At 46.2% G+C, this 16,813-nt stretch overlaps 1 protein-coding gene across 3 annotated transcripts in view; it reads right to left on the reverse strand.

Annotated features, from left to right (window-relative positions):
• The window catches only part of MRAS (muscle RAS oncogene homolog), a 76,485-nt gene that overhangs the window by 25,428 nt on the left and 34,244 nt on the right, over positions 1-16,813 (reverse strand). For 2 of the 3 annotated variants that reach the window (XM_054044484.1, XM_054044483.1), the window contains one exon: positions 7,531-7,741. In XM_054044484.1, the coding sequence (XP_053900459.1) occupies positions 7,531-7,723 (193 nt within the window). In that variant the 5' untranslated portion in view covers positions 7,724-7,741. Of the gene's footprint in view, positions 1-7,530; positions 7,742-14,971; positions 14,995-16,813 lie in introns of those variants that run through there. The other variant, XM_054044485.1, reaches the window with a different exon arrangement.

Raw genomic sequence — 16,813 nt, forward strand, 5'->3', positions numbered from 1 at the left:
CAGGTCTGCAGCACACGCTCGTTGCAGGGGTCCCAGGCGCCCAGGGCTCTGACAATCAGGGCGTCCATCTGCACCGCATAGCCCTTCGCTCTCAGGGTGTCAGCCAGGGGGTGTACTTTTCCAGCTTACGAGCTTGGGCTTCGCAAAATGCCGGAGTCCTATTCTCAAAGGAGACCGTGACGTCGATGAGGATGATCTTTTTCTGGGCCTCATCGGTGACGACCACATCAGGTCATAGCTGGCTGTCGGTACCGGGGATGGTGCAGTTCACGGAGATCTCCCCCAGGCGTGGCGCGATGGCTGTCACCAGGCGGTTCTGGATGGCATTGTGGCACAGCTGCCAGGCTCTGGAGTGGGGTTTGCAGCTGCACAGGACGTGGGGCAGGGTCTCGTTGGGGTAGCCGCACTTCCTGCAATGCTTGTCTCGGTTCCTGTGGTGGACAGCTCCGTTGAGCAGGACGCAGTTGAGCCGGGCACGGTGGATGAACCACCAGTCGGTGAAACAGTTGAAGCCATGGGGAGGAAGTGGTTGCTGGCGTCCCACTTGCTGGTCAACTCAAAGGCTTTACCCTGGTCCGGTTTATGCTTCAGGGTTTCCACGTACAGCGAGTGGATGGCGGCCTTCAGAGTCCTCTCCAGCAAGCCCCTGGCCGTCAGGGTGACGATGGTGTTGTCGTCGGACCTGATCTGCAGCACAAAGACTCCCAGCTCCTGGCGCTCCTCGCACCACTCCCAGCGGCAGCTGATGCGCTTCTCCAGGTGACGCGCGGCATTGCGAGTGTGGGACCACAGTGAAGCGATGTCGCGCCCGTCCCTACTAGAACCTGATCAAAAGCCCAGATAACTCAATGGAAAAGACACCCATTGACCTTAATGGGCTTTGCAACAGGCCCTTAAGGAACAGAGTCAAAGGAAACCGGTAAGAGAAACCCTTTCTTCTCTCAAGGGGGATGGCAAGGGCCACATGCAGTTTCAAACAAGAATGTCCTTTTCTTCCCCACTTGCTGACCTCAGGGGTGTATGGCGAGTTTTCTAATGCTGGATGAATAAAGGGAAAGATATAAAGGCTGCTGCAGTTTCACCTTTGAGGCAGTACAACAGCAGCGGCATAAGGATTCTAAAGCCAAGTGGGATTCCCAGAATGCAGTTCCAGGGTATGGCTGAATTAAATTCCGGATGTGATGAGATGTGTGGAGAAGAGCTACTCAAAATTGTTTATTCAAAGTCTTTTTCTGGGGGGGGAGGAGGGGATGAAAAATGGCTGTCTATTGAAACAGAATGTTCTGTGAGAAAAAACTTCCATTTGTTGACAGCAGAAAAAAGTTGATTTGGTGTTTTTGATGAAAACCCAAAAAGTTACATGCAAGATTGTTTTCTTGGAATTTTTTTCTGCTGAAAACAAAATACATGTTTTGACCAGCCCTAGTGTGGAGCAGCTGTTATTGTGATGCAAGAATGCATGGCGTGGCTGCAGAGAGCAAAGGGCACTTGTCAGTTTAGAAGGCAGGGTTCTGGACAAAGGAGGCAAATCAGACAGTGGCAGGCTACAGTTAACAGCAGGATCTGGCTTGTATCGGATGTAATACTGGAATAAAAATAATTAGTTAAATAAAAGCTCACGGGGGGGGGGGGGGGTGGAGGGAGGGAAGAGGCAATAAAGCAAACATCACAATACATATTTATGCCCTGAACCTGCAAACACTCACACATGCTTAAAGTTAAGCACATGCATTTTTTCAGGATTGAGGCCTTAAAGCAAGATTTATAGCCTTCCTTTAAACACTTTAGGCACTGCTTTTCTTCACTAAAGAGTAACCATAATGTCTTAGCGTGCAACTGAATTCTCAGTAAAATAATTTTGAACCAAACAAATAAATTTTTTTTGAAGATTTAAAAAAGCTCCTTTTAAAAGATCCTGGTGGCTTCCCCTCCCTCTTTTTCTGCCTGACTGTAGTTTAAAAAAAAGTTACAGTTGCCACAAATGCCAAACGTCACATACCCAAGGCCCCAGAACATCTTGAGCACTACCCGAAAAAATAACATTCCAGGCTAAAGTTACGGTTTTGGGTTGAGTATGTGCTTATGAGAAATTGGACACGTGCTTTGGGACTGGTTCATGATATTGGAACTCAGGAGTCTGCGGGGGTGTTTATACATGTGATTTGTGGTTGGTCTGGAGGATTAGGTCTTAATGGTTCATAGATTTAGATCCCAAGCCCAGAAGGGACCACTGTGATGATCTAGTATGGCCCTCTGTATAACAGACGATATAGAATGACCCCAAAATAATTTTTAGAGCAGATCTTTTAGAAAAACATCCAATCTTGCTTTAAAAATTGCTAGTGATGGAGAATCCACCATGACTCTTGGTGAAGTCTTCCAGTGGTCAATTACCCTCACTCTTCAAAATGTTACACCTTATTTCCAATCTGAATTGGTCTAGCTTCAACTTTCAGCCATTGCATCATTTTAGATCTTTCGCTGCTAGATTAAAGAGACCATTATTAAATATTTCTTCCGCATGTTGTTACTTACAAGTCACCTCTTAAACTAGATTGAGCCTCTTGAGTCTAACAAAGAGAAGGTTATCACTGTAAGGCAAGTATCAGAGGGGTAGCCGTGTTAGTCTGAATCTGTAAAAAGCAACAGAGGGTCCTGTGGCACCTGTCAGACTAACAGAAGTATTGGGAGCATAAGCTTTTGTGGGGTAAGAACCTCACTTCTTCAGATGCAAGTAATGGAAATTTCCAGAGGCCGGTATAAATCAGTATGGAGATTACGAGGTTGGTTCAATCAGGGAGGGTGAGGTGCTCTGCTAGCAGTTGAGGTGTGAACACCAAGGGAGAAGAAACTGCTTTTGTAGTTGTCTAGCCATTCACAGTCTTTGTTTAATCCTGATCTGATGGTGTCAAATTTGCAAATGAACTGGAGCTCAGCAGTTTCTCTTTGGAGTCTGGTCCTGAAGTTTTTTTGCTGTAAGATGGCTACCTTTACATCTGCTATTGTGTGGCCAGGGAGGTTGAAGTGTTCTCCTACAGGTTTTTGTATATTGCCATTCCTGTTCATGATGACAACAGCACCTTCTTTATCAGCCTCTTTGTTGATAATGTCATGACAGAAGGAGGCTGCCAGACAACTCTCCAATACCAAATTCTTCAGGCCACTTTCCTCAGATCCCACTGAGGAATACACTAGGAAACTGCACCATCTACTCAGGACACTCCCTACAGGAACAAATCAACATACACTTAGAGCCCCGACTGGGGTTATTCTATCTACTACCCAAGATCCACAAACCTGGAAATCCTGGACGCCCCATCATCTCGGGCATTGGCACTCTCACTGAAGGACTGTGTGGATATGTGGACTCCCTACTCAGACCCTACGCCACCAGCACTCCCAGCTATCTCTGTGAAACCACTGATTTCCTGAGGGAAAAACTACAATGCATTGGTGACCTCCCAGAAAACACCATCCTAGCCACCATGGATGTGGAGGCTCTCTACACAAACATCCCACACACAGATGGAATACAAGTTGTCAGGAACAGTATCCCTGATAATGACACAGCACAGCTTGTTGCTGAGCTCTGTGACTTTATCCTCACGCACAATTATTTCAAATTTGGTGACAATATATACCTCCAGACCAGTGGCACCACTATGGGCATCCGCATGGCCCCACAATATGCCAACATTTTTATGTCTGATCTGGAACAACACTTCCTCAGCTCTCGTCCACTCATGCCCCTTCTCTACCTACGCTACATGGATGACATCTTCATCATCTGGACCCATGGGAAGGAGACCCTGGAAGAATTCCACCATGATTTCAACAGCTTCCACCCCACCATCAACCTCAGCCTGGACCAATCTATACGGGAGGTCCACTTCCTAGACACCACAGTACAAACAAGCAATGGCCACGTTACCACCACCCTATACCGAAAACCCACCGACCGCTACGCCTACCTTCATGCCTCCAGCTTCCACCCCAGACACACCACACGATCCATTGTCTACAGCCAAGCGCTGAGGTACAACCGCATCTGCTCCAACCCCTCAGACAGAGACCAACACCTACAAGATCTTCACCAAGCATTCTCAAAACTACGATACCCACACAAGGAAATAAAGAAACAAATCAACAGAGCCAGACGTGTACCCAGAAGCCTCCTGCTAGAAGACAGGCCCAAACAAAGAAACCAACAGAACTCCACTGGCCATCACCTACAGTCCTCAGCTTAAACCTCTCCAATGCATCATCGGTGATCTCCAACCCATCCTGGACAATGATCCCTTACTTTCACAAACCTTGGGAGGCAGGACAGTCCTCGCCCACAGACAACCCGCCAATCTTAAGCATATTCTCACCAGCAACCACGCACCGCACCATAACAACTCTAACTCAGGAACCAACCCATGCAACAAACCTCGATGTCAACTCTGCCCACATATCTACACCAGCAACACCATCACAGGACCTAACCAGATCAGCTACAACATCACCGGCTCATTGACCTGCACGTCCACCAATGTTATATATGGCATCATATGCCAGCAATGCCCCTCTACTATGTACATTGGCCAAACTGGACAGTCACTACGCAAGAGGATAAATGGACACAAGTCAGATATCCGGAATGGCAATATACAAAAACCTGTAGGAGAACACTTCAACCTCCCTGGCCACACAATAGCAGATGTAAAGGTAGCCATCTTACAGCAAAAAAACTTCAGGACCAGACTCCAAAGAGAAACTGCTGAGCTCCAGTTCATTTGCAAATTTGACACCATCAGATCAGGATTAAACAAAGACTGTGAATGGCTAGACAACTACAAAAGCAGTTTCTTCTCCCTTGGTGTTCACACCTCAACTGCTAGCAGAGCACCTCACCCTCCCTGATTGAACCAACCTCGTAATCTCCATACTGATTTATACCGGCCTCTGGAAATTTCCATTACTTGCATCTGAAGAAGTGAGGTTCTTACCCCACAAAAGCTTATGCTCCCAATACTTCTGTTAGTCTTAAAGGTGCCATAGGACCCTCTGTTACTGTAAGGCAGGTTTTCTAATTCTTTAATCATTCTTGGGGCTCTTCTTTGAACTATCTTATTGAACCATGAACAGCAACAAGTATTCCAGCAGGTCACACCAGTGCTAAATACGGAGGTGAAAGAATCTCTCTAGTCCTACTCAAAATTTTCCCTGTTTATGCATCCCAGGATTGCATTACCCCTTTTGGCCACACTGTTGCACTTGGACCTCATGTTCAGTGGATTATTCCACCATGACTCCCAATTTCCTGCCCCTCCCCCCGAGTCACTGGTTCCCAGGATAGTCCCCCGCTCTGTAAGTATGGCCTGCATTTTTTGTTCCTAGAGGTGTACTCTTACATTTAGTTGTATTAAAACATGTATTGATTGCTCACACCCAGCTAACCAAGAGATCCAGATTGCTCTGTATCAGTGATCCGTCCACTTCATTGTTTACCATCCCCTGGCTTGGGTGTTACCTGCAAATGTTATCAGTGATGATTTTATGTTCTCTTCCAGGTCACTGATAAATATGTTAAAATAGTATAGGGCCAAGAATTAGTACCTGTGGGATCCCACTAGTATCCTTTAGCAGGTATGTTGATTCCCCAGTTACATTTTGAGATCTATTAGCCAACTTTTAATCCATTTAATGTGTGCCATGTTAGTTTTATATTGCTCTAGTTTTTTTTTTTTTTTTTTTTAAATCAAAATGTCATGCAATACCAAGTCAAACACCATATAGAAGTCTAAAGTATATTACATCAACACTATTATCTTTATCAACGCAACTTGTAATCTCATTAAAAAAAAATAAGTTAGTTTGACAGGATCTATTTTTCAAACCCACGTGACTAGCATTAATTATATTACCTTCCTTTAATTCTTCATTAAATTGAGTTCCATATCAGCCACTCCATTATCTTGCCTGGGACCAATGTCAGACTGACAGGCCTATAATTATCTGGGTCAGTCTGTTTACCCTTTTTAAAAATTGGCACAGCACTAGCTTTCTTCCAATCTCCTGGAACTTCCCCTAGCGCTCCAGACTTATTGGAAAAAAACAAAACAAAACAAAAAAAAACCCCAACATTAATGGTCCAATGAGCTCTTCAGCCAGCTCTTCTCAAACTCTTGGATGCAAGTTATCTGGCCCTTCTGATTTAAAAAGATCTGTCTTTAGTAGCCGCTGTTTAATATCATCCTGAGATATTAGTGGACTGGAAAGAACATTATCCTCACCATATGAAATGACTACATCATCTCCCCCCCCCCCCCCCAAATACATACAGAAATATTTATTGAATACTTCAGACTTTTCTGCATTACTATGGACCAATACCATTTTCAGGCTGATTTTGTTGCTTTTTCGTGATTGTGTTGAAATGCTGGAGGGGAGCGAGGGGGAGTGAATTTCCTTAACTTGTCACACAAACCATAGTGAAGCACACAGTTTACATCATCCAAGTACAAGTATACATATGCATTAATATTGGATACTGCATGTTGTAAATAAAACCATCTGAAGAATTTGATTTCTGACAGTGAACAATTTCCCTTAGAGCTTCTGGTCAACCTATTTTCCTTTTTTAAAAAGGACTGTTGCAATTTTAGCCAGTTCAGTTTATTTTTCTTGCATGAACAAGAACAGAAGCACAAGTGATCTATCTTCCGTTACAAGCACCACCACACAGCAGACAGGCATCTGACTGGTATGTTAAAAGGTGGACTTAAATGTAACCCATCACAGAACCAATTCCCTCACATGATGGGATGCAATTGGTACCACAGTTCTTTAATTATTGGAGGATAAAATCTTCTGCAGTGGATATTTATTTTAATTGTAGTCCTCACTCAAAGTATCCATTTACTATTATTACAGCATACACCAATTAGGCAGGACGTCACCCCAGAGAATCAATTTAACCCCAAATGATATTTAATAGCAATGACTGCTTAACAAAAGGCACTATAATTCTGCTTAATGTGGATGCCTTCAGATGACTCGGGTGTATCTCAGTCTATGTTCATATTCCAGGTCCCTCACTTGCCAGGGAAAGTTTCACACTCACATACACCTGAGGCAAGAGGCTTTTCCAAGCACTGGTTATAACAGGTGATCAGGGGGCCACGGAAAGGGAAAGATTGCCCACTAGGGCATCGCAATGAAGAGAATTTACTATTTGCAGAATGATTTGTACAAGAACTGATATGGCACATAAATAGGGCAGTTAAACGTAGTGCACCCCCCCCATAAACTTCCCTGGTAATGCATAGGTTTTTATGAACCTGCATGAGTCCTGTAGCTTTACAAGAAGCCAGTTGCCTAGCACGTACAAATAGCTCACAAGGTGGTTTGCAGTATAATTACAAACAGCTTAAATTGGAGTAGAAGATGCCTTTAAACCCAACAAGATATAGAAAAAGGTCAGTACACAGATATGCTTGGGGACTGTCAGAATGGACACACCCAAGTGGAAGGAGGTTTACTCACCATCAAGAATTGCCCACTGGCCATCTATTTCCGTGTGTTTCAGGTAGGAATCCTCAATGGTTGGGTCATAGTCTGGCACAAAAATCTTCTGGAAGAACTGAATGGTGAGAGCGCTCTTCCCCACGCCACCATCCCCAACCACCACCAGTTTATATGTGGGCAGGTTTTCACTTGGAACAGCACTCGTAGCCATGTTTCCAGTGGGTCAGACCTGGAGGAGAAAAGGAAAGACTGACTCATACCGTGCATTAGCAACAACAAGATGGCTACCTGGATACCGGTTTCCATGAGGAGTCACAGCTGGGATTCCTTCCATTAACCTCACTCTGAACTGGTGGAGGGAGAAGGGGGACCATGACCTTGCATCTTCCCTGCTCCCTTTCCAGCATCCTGGAGAAGAGCAGGAGTGAGTAGTTTCTGTACTCCATTGGGACTGCTATTGCAAGCAGCAGGCCTCAGGGACTGTGGGAGGCGTGAGAGCGGACGCTTGTTCATCACCATTGGTTTCCAAGAAGCCACTCACAATCTGTGCTCTTATTAGGATTTTAGTGCTGGCTGGGCAGTGCTGAAGGACAAAGTCCTTTTAATGACAGGACTGGCAGAGCACAGAGGCAATGCAAACTCTTCCCCCTTTTCCCGCACATCTCAACCTTGACCTAGATGGACCACTGCTATGGGAGGGAAGGTGGCCACGTTTCCACGGCTTATTCCCTTTCTAGAGTCTGCTACTTTGTGCCAAATGTGTCACAAAGCTCCCACCCACAGCTCCCTCTCCACTAGCAACTAGCCTGAGACAATGAAATCAATCTGCACACAAGGTCAAAACAGCTGCTAAGTTACAAATGATTCTTCAGTCACTATCAACTCTTGTTGCACTTGAACTAGTGACCGTAATCCATTAGGAATCCCGAGCCATCAGTTCTTTGAGTGTGTCATATTACATACATCATACATCCAAGAGACAGTTATAGTTTGGGCCTTGCCTGCTAAACGCCAGGCAAACACCCATAATAGGGTGTGATGGATGATGCAGCAGGTTAGAGTTCAAATCCTGGTTCAGCTGACATGAAAACGCACGTAGCAGGCTTGTCCTCTCTCGCTATGAAGTTTAGAATAGCTTGCACAGGAGAACCCAGGGTAGCAATGCAGGATTCACGTTCACTGTCAGGAAGGCGATCACCTTCAATTCTAAAGGATTTCCTGGTCCTTCTTGCAGGCTAGGGGGATCTGAGGGAATGGGCCTCAGCGGTCTGTCAGCAAAAGAGACAATCTGGCACAATGTGGGTTAGGGCTTGCTGCTCTTAGCAGGCTGCTACCTACGTGTCTCTCTGTATTTAGTTATAGTTGTATTAGATTGCTTCTGAATTCTAAGAAATAAAGAGTGTTATGTTGCAACCTTCCAGGAAGAGTATTTATGTTTTGCTTTTAACTCTGTGTGGATGCACATAGGAGCATTGCTACCACAACACAAGAACCAGCAGCTTTCTAGAGACTACACACTTTGGCAAGCCCACTTCTAGCTAGTGCTAGTTCTAGCAGGGTTGTCTGGCAGTAGACGAGAGCTCATATGACTGGGTGGAACAGCTGCTGCATTCCCCAGGGGCTGCAGGGGGCAGACACCCATTAGGTGCTGTACTTCCCTGGGGTACAGGCTTCCCCAGAGCTCTCCACTGGGAAGGAGAGATTTTTGCACTGGTCACCACTCAGGCAAGTGCTTTAATGGCATATTCCAGCTTTTAGTTACTCAGGGCCGAATCCCAGAGACCTTACTCAGTTTTCATTCCGTCTTTACATATGCAAAAAACTCTCAATGCTTTCTGTTGGAGATTTAGCAGAGTGAGTTAACATGGAGCTAGGATCACAGGGATTGACCCTCACTGAATATTTGATCTGAGCAGGAGGAAATGTTTTGCATGGTGAACCATGAATAAGAGGCAGCCCCAGAATCCTTTGCTGATTGTACAACAGGAAAGTGTGCGCAAATGACTGGCATGTCAGAATGTACAACATGCTCAGCAGTCCAATACAGGATATGGGACAGAAAATCTTTGATTCCTATGAAATGCCAACAGTCGCTTCCATTCGAGACAAGTTCAGTACAGCTTCTGTTGGACGGCCTTTGAACCATGAATAAGATGCACAGCATGGAATGAGACTTGGGAGTCCCTGCTCTTCTTCTGCGGCTATAAGCACTAGATCCTACTCTTTCCCAGTCACTCACCCGCTGCCTCTCCCCGCTAGAGATACATTTTGTCTAATTTTTCAGTGGCACATTTCCCTGCTCCTTGTGCTCCATGTGTTCTACATGGTAGGATAGGGACCTCAGAGTTGTACTCAAAGTGTAGCAGCAATTACATGCCTAGAAAGCATAAGGACAATGCAACCAAAAAGATTCACTGTGCTGTGACATATGTGGATTTTTGTTTTTTATTTTGACATGAGGGAACATGCATTAATGCTTTCCAGAATCCAGTTCTTATTACTCTTCTCTGATCATCACACAGCAACTGAACTGTTGAGAAGTAGAACACAAGTTTGGATATTTCATCCCCAATTACAGTCACTGCTAAATGCTGAGATGCGATTTTCCAAATGGGGATTTTTTCCCCCCATATAATATACACCACCGAGAACAACTTGATCCTGTAGTACTTCTGCAAATGAGGGAATAAATTCAGGTTACACAAATTCAGATCCAGGTTTTGTAAGGAGCTGAATTCCTTGAACTCCCATCAGAATCACGCACTAGAAATCTCTCCTTATACTCCTAGAATTGGTTCACTGAACATTCATTTATGTTTTCTTGCAAGAGAAAGCCATCATGTATAAAAAGGAAGAGAAATATTAGTGTTGCCAGAGGAATGGGACATTGAGACGACACGGACCGCAAGATTAAAAGATAAGTGGTTCTGTCTCACCTGAGCTGAGCTGAGTATTGACATGCTAATAGGAAAGAAATACTGGGGACACCTGCCAGTATTAATGAACAGTCATAGGTAATTAGATATTTAGAGAAACATCCCTACTTTCAGAATGGAATTGGAGAAACTCCTCCATAATAACTGGGACAGTCCATTATAACAAGCAGCAACATCTGAATTGGGGGAGGGTACATAGATATTTATATGGTGTCCATCACAAAGTTTGTGTGAAATGCTCAGATAACTTAGTGAATTTATCCTCACAACATTCCTGCAAGGTAGGGCAGTGTTATTCCCAATTTACAGATGGGAACCAGAGGTATACAAAGTTTAAGTGACTTGCCTAGGGAGTGTGTGCACACGCACGCTCTCTCTCTCTGAGCTAGCAAATGAACCCTTATTGCCTGGATCTTGGTCTCCTTAACCACAAGCTCATCATATACATGAGTGATGTGCTTGGCTGAAGGTTTTGGGGCAACTAAGCATATCAATATAACTGCTTGCTTTTGCATGTTGCAGGTCAAATCCTCCTTTCCTTTGTACCCAGTGCAATCCCATAAAAACCAGCTAAACCCTTTCCTTGAACACTCCAAAGGGTAGAGACCTTGAATGAAAACCAGGCCCCATTCAAGTAAGTGGCAAAACTCCCATTGACTTCAATGTGGCCAGGAATTCACCTCTTTTCCAGGTGCTTCACAGTATATGCAGATATTAGTCCTCTGATGTTTCTGGACAAGCTGAGTGACAGCTTGGCTTTCAAACATCTGGTAGCAGGCAGGCCACAAGTGAGAACAAATATATGCAACTTGCTGACCTCACCATAAACCACAAGCTATTTCTCGGTAGACAGAAGAATTCTATTTTCAGTACTAAACCCTTCAACTTTCTCAGAAATCCCAACCTTAACCCCAATGAAATATTTTCAAAAGTACAATGATAATAATTAGTCCACAGTGTAAAATTTCAACTATAGCCCTTGTGCACATTAGAAGAACTAGTGAGGAACTGGCAACATTGAATAGCGTAATCCCCCAATTGGAGTTGGCCAACTGTGGACTGAGCTTCAAAGGGGTCCTATCCAAGGCACTACAGCAATAATGGCTACCAGAGCCCTCAGACACCATTTCCCAGCATGCATGGAGTCAGTGGCAGGCACAGAATAGACTAGAAACTCCTGCTGAGGCCAACAGGGAGGCTTCTGCATGGGGTGAGATGAACAAGAGTTTGCTGGGCCAGTGACAGGAGATTGCCTGTTATGGAGATAGCCTGACTTGGAGACAGAGGCTAGTTGTGAGCTTTGAGTTTGGGAGCTCAGAGAGAAGCAGAACAGCTCAGGGAGTCTCTGATTAACTCTGTCTCCTGTCAAAGGGAGTCTTTACACTGCTATGGGATCCAGTGCATGGGTCAGGCAGTTCCAGCCCTGCACAGACGAGCGTCCAGAGTAGCAAAGATCCAACCAAAACTAGCTACTGAGAGCCAGCTGAGACCTCCACAGGACTGCAGACTAGGGAGCCAGGAGAGGACCCTGCTCCATCCAGGGATGAAGATACTGTAAGGAGATTTAAGCTGGCCAATGTTCAGAGGGCTGCAGCCCTCATCTCCGAACGCATCCCCGGTATGTCATTTGCCAGGGAAGGAGCTGGGGGTTGGGAAGAGTTGAGTGCTGGGAGGTGGGAAATTGTTGATGTTTATAAATGTACAAGTTACCTGTAACCCTTTCCTTCCATAGATCCTATTTTCCTGCTCCCAATAAAGTCCCCCCCTTTGTTATACTGTTATGTTGGGGTGTCTCATCTCTTTTGCGGGGGTTTGTGCTGTGTACTTTATTGTTTTGCATGTTCTGGATTTTATCCTCCTTGCCAGTTAGTAGCATTATTCACTTTACCAAGAGAAAACACTCCTTGTGCGTAGGCACAGGGAGGAGTCACCAGACATCACAAAAAACAACCCAAGATCAGGGGAGAAGCCACTACTAGCAGCAAGCAAGACAGAGAAGGCTTGAGCCACACCTTGGGGGCGGGGCATCTCCATCCCCGTTACGGAGAAGCAGCAGAAATTGAATTGAAAATTCAGACATTAGTTTGTTCAGAGCGAACAAACAGCAACAGAAAACTTTTAAATCATATCAGCCCAGTGTGGATGAAAATGGACCTAAAGAAAAGGCAGCAGAATTACTTAAATATTTCTAATGATGTTCCTACAGTGTACACAAACAAGCAGTAGAAAAACCCAGCTTCTAAATAAGCATGTCTTCTGTTAAAGTCTGAGCTAAAGCCTTTCATGTTACTTGGACAGAATGTTCCTCATAGCACAGGGGTGGGCAAACTACGGCCCGGGGGCTGCATCTGGCCCTCCATGTGTTTTAATCCGGCCCTTGAGCTCCCGCTGGGGAGTAGGGTCCAGGGCTTTCCCTGCTCTGGCGCTCCAGCTGGGGAGCAGGGTCAGTGGCTTGCCCCACTGCGTGCATGCTGTGGCTCCGCATGGCTCCTGGAAGCAGTGGCATGTCCCCTGTCCGGCTCCAACACGTAGGGGCAGCCAGGGGGCTCCGCAGGTTGTCCCTGCCCCAAGTGCTGCCTCTGCAGCTCCCATTGGCTGGGAGCCACAGCCAATGGGAGCTGCAGGGGTGGCACCTGCAGATGGGGCAGCACTCAGAGCTGCCTGGCTGCACCTCCGCGTAGGAGCCGGAGGGTGGACATGCTGCTGCTTCCAGGAGCTGCTTGAGGTAAGTGCCACCTGGAGACTGTGCCCCAACACCAGCTCTGATTCCCCTCCCGCCCTCCAAACCCCCTCAGTCCCAGCCCGGAGTACCCACCTGCACCCCCAACCCTTCATCCTGTACCCCCATCCAGAGCCCAGCCCCCCCAGCTGGAGCTGCACCCCAACCTGGAGCCTCCTCCTGCACCCTGAACTCCTCATTTCAGGCTCCACCCCAGAGCCCACACCCCCCCAGCCGCAGCCCTCACCCCCTCCCACACTCTAACCCCCAATTTCGTGAGCATTCATGGCCCGCCATACAATTTCTATACCCAGACGTGGCCCTCGGGTCAAAAAGTTTGCCCACCCCTGTCATATCCCATCCCTTCCACTGAGATCACAACCATCATGGCTAACAAAACTTTGTGGGCCGTTTCAGAGCAAATGTCTACATGTGGTCACTTAAACAAGGGCTTTGCAGATGTCACGGCTGCATAGAAGCTGCAGAATGAGCAACAGCTACAGTGCTTAAAACTGCCTCAACTCCCAAGCTGCCTGCCTGCGAGAATTAAATATACACTCTGTACTCAACAATGCTGAAATCGAGATCTAGTCTGATTAATTCTGTTAATGGCAATCAGCCACGCTCAAGACTATTGTTAATTATTTGTAAGGTAGTAGCACCTATGACCATTAAGCCAGGATCAAGGCTCATTGTGTGAAGCAATGTACAAACACAACAAAAATTACAGTGCCATCTTGAAGAGTTTACCATCTACACAGGCAAATAGGTCAAACCTTAAACCAGAAAGCTTGATGCCCATTGGAAAGTGCACCAGGGTGCACAGAAGTTGAACATCAGCAGGTCGTGTTACTCCGTCAAATACACGACACTCAGGCCGACTTACTCGCTTGTGTTCGGTAAAACACAGGTAGAGTGCGCAGACTGGGAAGGAAGGGGGAGACATGAGGCACTGCAAGGAAGAAAGCATCTGCAGTTGGTGTGACAGAAGTATGAAGCATGCACAATTTTTTTCTTTACTGTCTGAATTCAAGGCAGCATGTGAGAGTTAACTGAGTGGTGATAATTGTAGAATACACGGATTTATTCCAAAGGATCCAAAAAGCATTTTACAAATGATGAGCCAGATCTTCCACTGGTGTAAATCAGCCTACCTCTCTGTAAGTCAATGGAGGAATGCTGATCTATATGGCCTATGAATACGCCATCTCAGAAAGGCAGCCACTACCAGCATGACGAACAGAAAGACTCAGCCTATAAACAGTGCCGTGGAGTCTTTGAGGTCCACACACAACAAGAACCTCGGGTTAAGGACTTATTTGAGACATATGTGCAAAGTGAACCACAGGGAACTCAGTTTATCTACCATAGTTTACCTCCGCTTGTTGAGGAGGTGGATTAACTATACCAACGGGAGAAGCTTTCCCATTGGTTAGGAGCATCTTCACTAAAGCTGCACCGCTGTAGCGCTGTATGTGACAAGCCCTAAGCACAGAAGAAAAAAAAAAAAACCACACCACTGTACATAAGCTGAAAGAAAAAAATTAAAAAACGAGAGACGATTAAACAGACTCACACCCCAACAGCTTGTCGCCAACCCTAATGGGACAATGCTACAAGACAGACACACATTGTAACAACTCCTGTTATTACTGTGAAACCCGCTGCTAGGCACAAGGGGCTCGGATACTCAGCTGGTTTAACTCCTAGGGCTATTGAGTTCAGAGCTACTGCCATTTACAAAAAACACACTGAGAATTTGGCCCAGATACTTGCTGCGTTAACTTCAACAACACTTGTATACCTCAGCTCTGATTCTGGTTTCAGAGAGTTGGCATCTAAAGTCAAGATCAAAACCAAGCCCCTCATCTTGCGGTTAAAGTGACTGCAATTAAAGATCCAGACTTCGACGGAGAAGCTCTGCATGACAATGAATGTACAGTATCCATAGTAACATGCAATGTTGGAATTGCTTAATCCTGTGGTGACGACGCAGGAAAGGAAACAGAACGCCAGGTCTGTGGTAGCTAGAGAGCTTTACAAGCCTCTTGCAAAAAGCCTCCCAGGAAAACTTTTCCTGGGGTTTTTATTTCTCTCCTTACTTTGTTTACAACTCTTCTTAGTGGTTACATTCTTGCGCATAGAAGAGCCAGGCAGTATACATGCACATAAGATAACGAACCCATCTCTTGAGCGCGTGAACACCAGCTGCGAGGGTACAATCAAATCAGCCAAATAAGTTTCCCAAACACAAACGCTGGATTGAAGGTCACTCCTGCCTCGTAGCCATGGGAGCAGTTTGCCGCGCCTGTGGACTGGCGATTCGGGAGCTATGCATCTCTACATCTCCCCCTGTTTTATTTTATAAATGCGGTGTTTAAACAAAACACTCTCGCAGGGTAGCATACACAATGCCACTAGATTGGGTATACATTAAACAAAGCAGCAAAGTAAAACGTCAAACATCAAAACTAGGACCCCATACTATAAAAGGGTCTTCATCCACTCTAAGGGTGGCTATAACTAAATATAATCCTACCAAGGAAGAAAAACGTCTTGGCGGATGACTTAAGCATAGCATTTCAGCATATCAATTTGCTATTGCATACAAAACTATTATCAGCAAGCTTAAAACAGCACATTTCTTTCACTGTCTCACACCCCAGATGTTGCTGGGTGGTTTACAGACAGGAACAAGGCAGGTACTTAACAGACCTTGCATGTCCAGGGCAACGGCCAGGCAGAAATCAGATTGATTTAATACTTCTGCCAGGTGGACCCAGGTGTTAAACTGCAGCCGCTGCTCCATCTGGGGTTCGCCTTGGCAGCTAGGGGCCAACAGGAAACTCCCCAATACACACAAAATAAGGAGTGAATTAGCATTAAGGCAAGCTAACAATGTCACAAGGTAATTTTCTGCGGTAGGTTCTAGCTGCTGCTGCACTCGCAGCTGCTCGGCCTGCAATGAAAGGGCTTTAACCTGTCCCCAGGTTATGCGCTGCGGGGGCCCCCGCGGGGGGCGCTGGCGAGGACGCTCGGGATCCTGCAGATGTAGGTTGAACTGTGGAATGGGGTTCGATAGTCCCTGGTGCCAGGCCATCGCCGTGCCACGGGCGGACGTTACGCGCCGGGACCCACAACGGACCTGTAGGAAGAGAAACGGCAGCATGCCCTCGTCCCCACGTTATAAGGGGCACTGGGCCATGCCACTGAGGGTCTGGGGCCTTGCGATATTTAACAAAGGGGCGGGGCAAGGCCTGGTAGCTGCGAAAATGACATTCTGCTGCAGAGTAGTTGTCAGTCAAATTCAAATGATTCAGGGTAAAAAGCACTGCAGCCAGCCATTCCTGGCGGGGAGGAAGGCCTACGGGAATCCCCCCTTTCTGTTTTTGGCGGACCAGGGCTTGTTTGAGCGCACGATTGGCTCGTTCCACAATGGCCTGGCCTGTGGGGTTATACGGGATACCAAACGTGTGGACAATGTCCCACGTGGTACAGAAGGAGGCAAAGGCCGAGCTACAGTAGGCGGGGCCGTTGTCGGTCTTAAGATGGGATGGGTGACCCATGATTGCCATAGCGCGAATCATGTGATTAATAACATGACGAGAGGCCTCACCCTTCTGAGGGGTGACCCACACATAATGGG

Source organism: Malaclemys terrapin, chromosome 11 (assembly GCF_027887155.1).
Source record: "Malaclemys terrapin pileata isolate rMalTer1 chromosome 11, rMalTer1.hap1, whole genome shotgun sequence".
NCBI lineage: Eukaryota > Metazoa > Chordata > Testudines > Emydidae > Malaclemys > Malaclemys terrapin.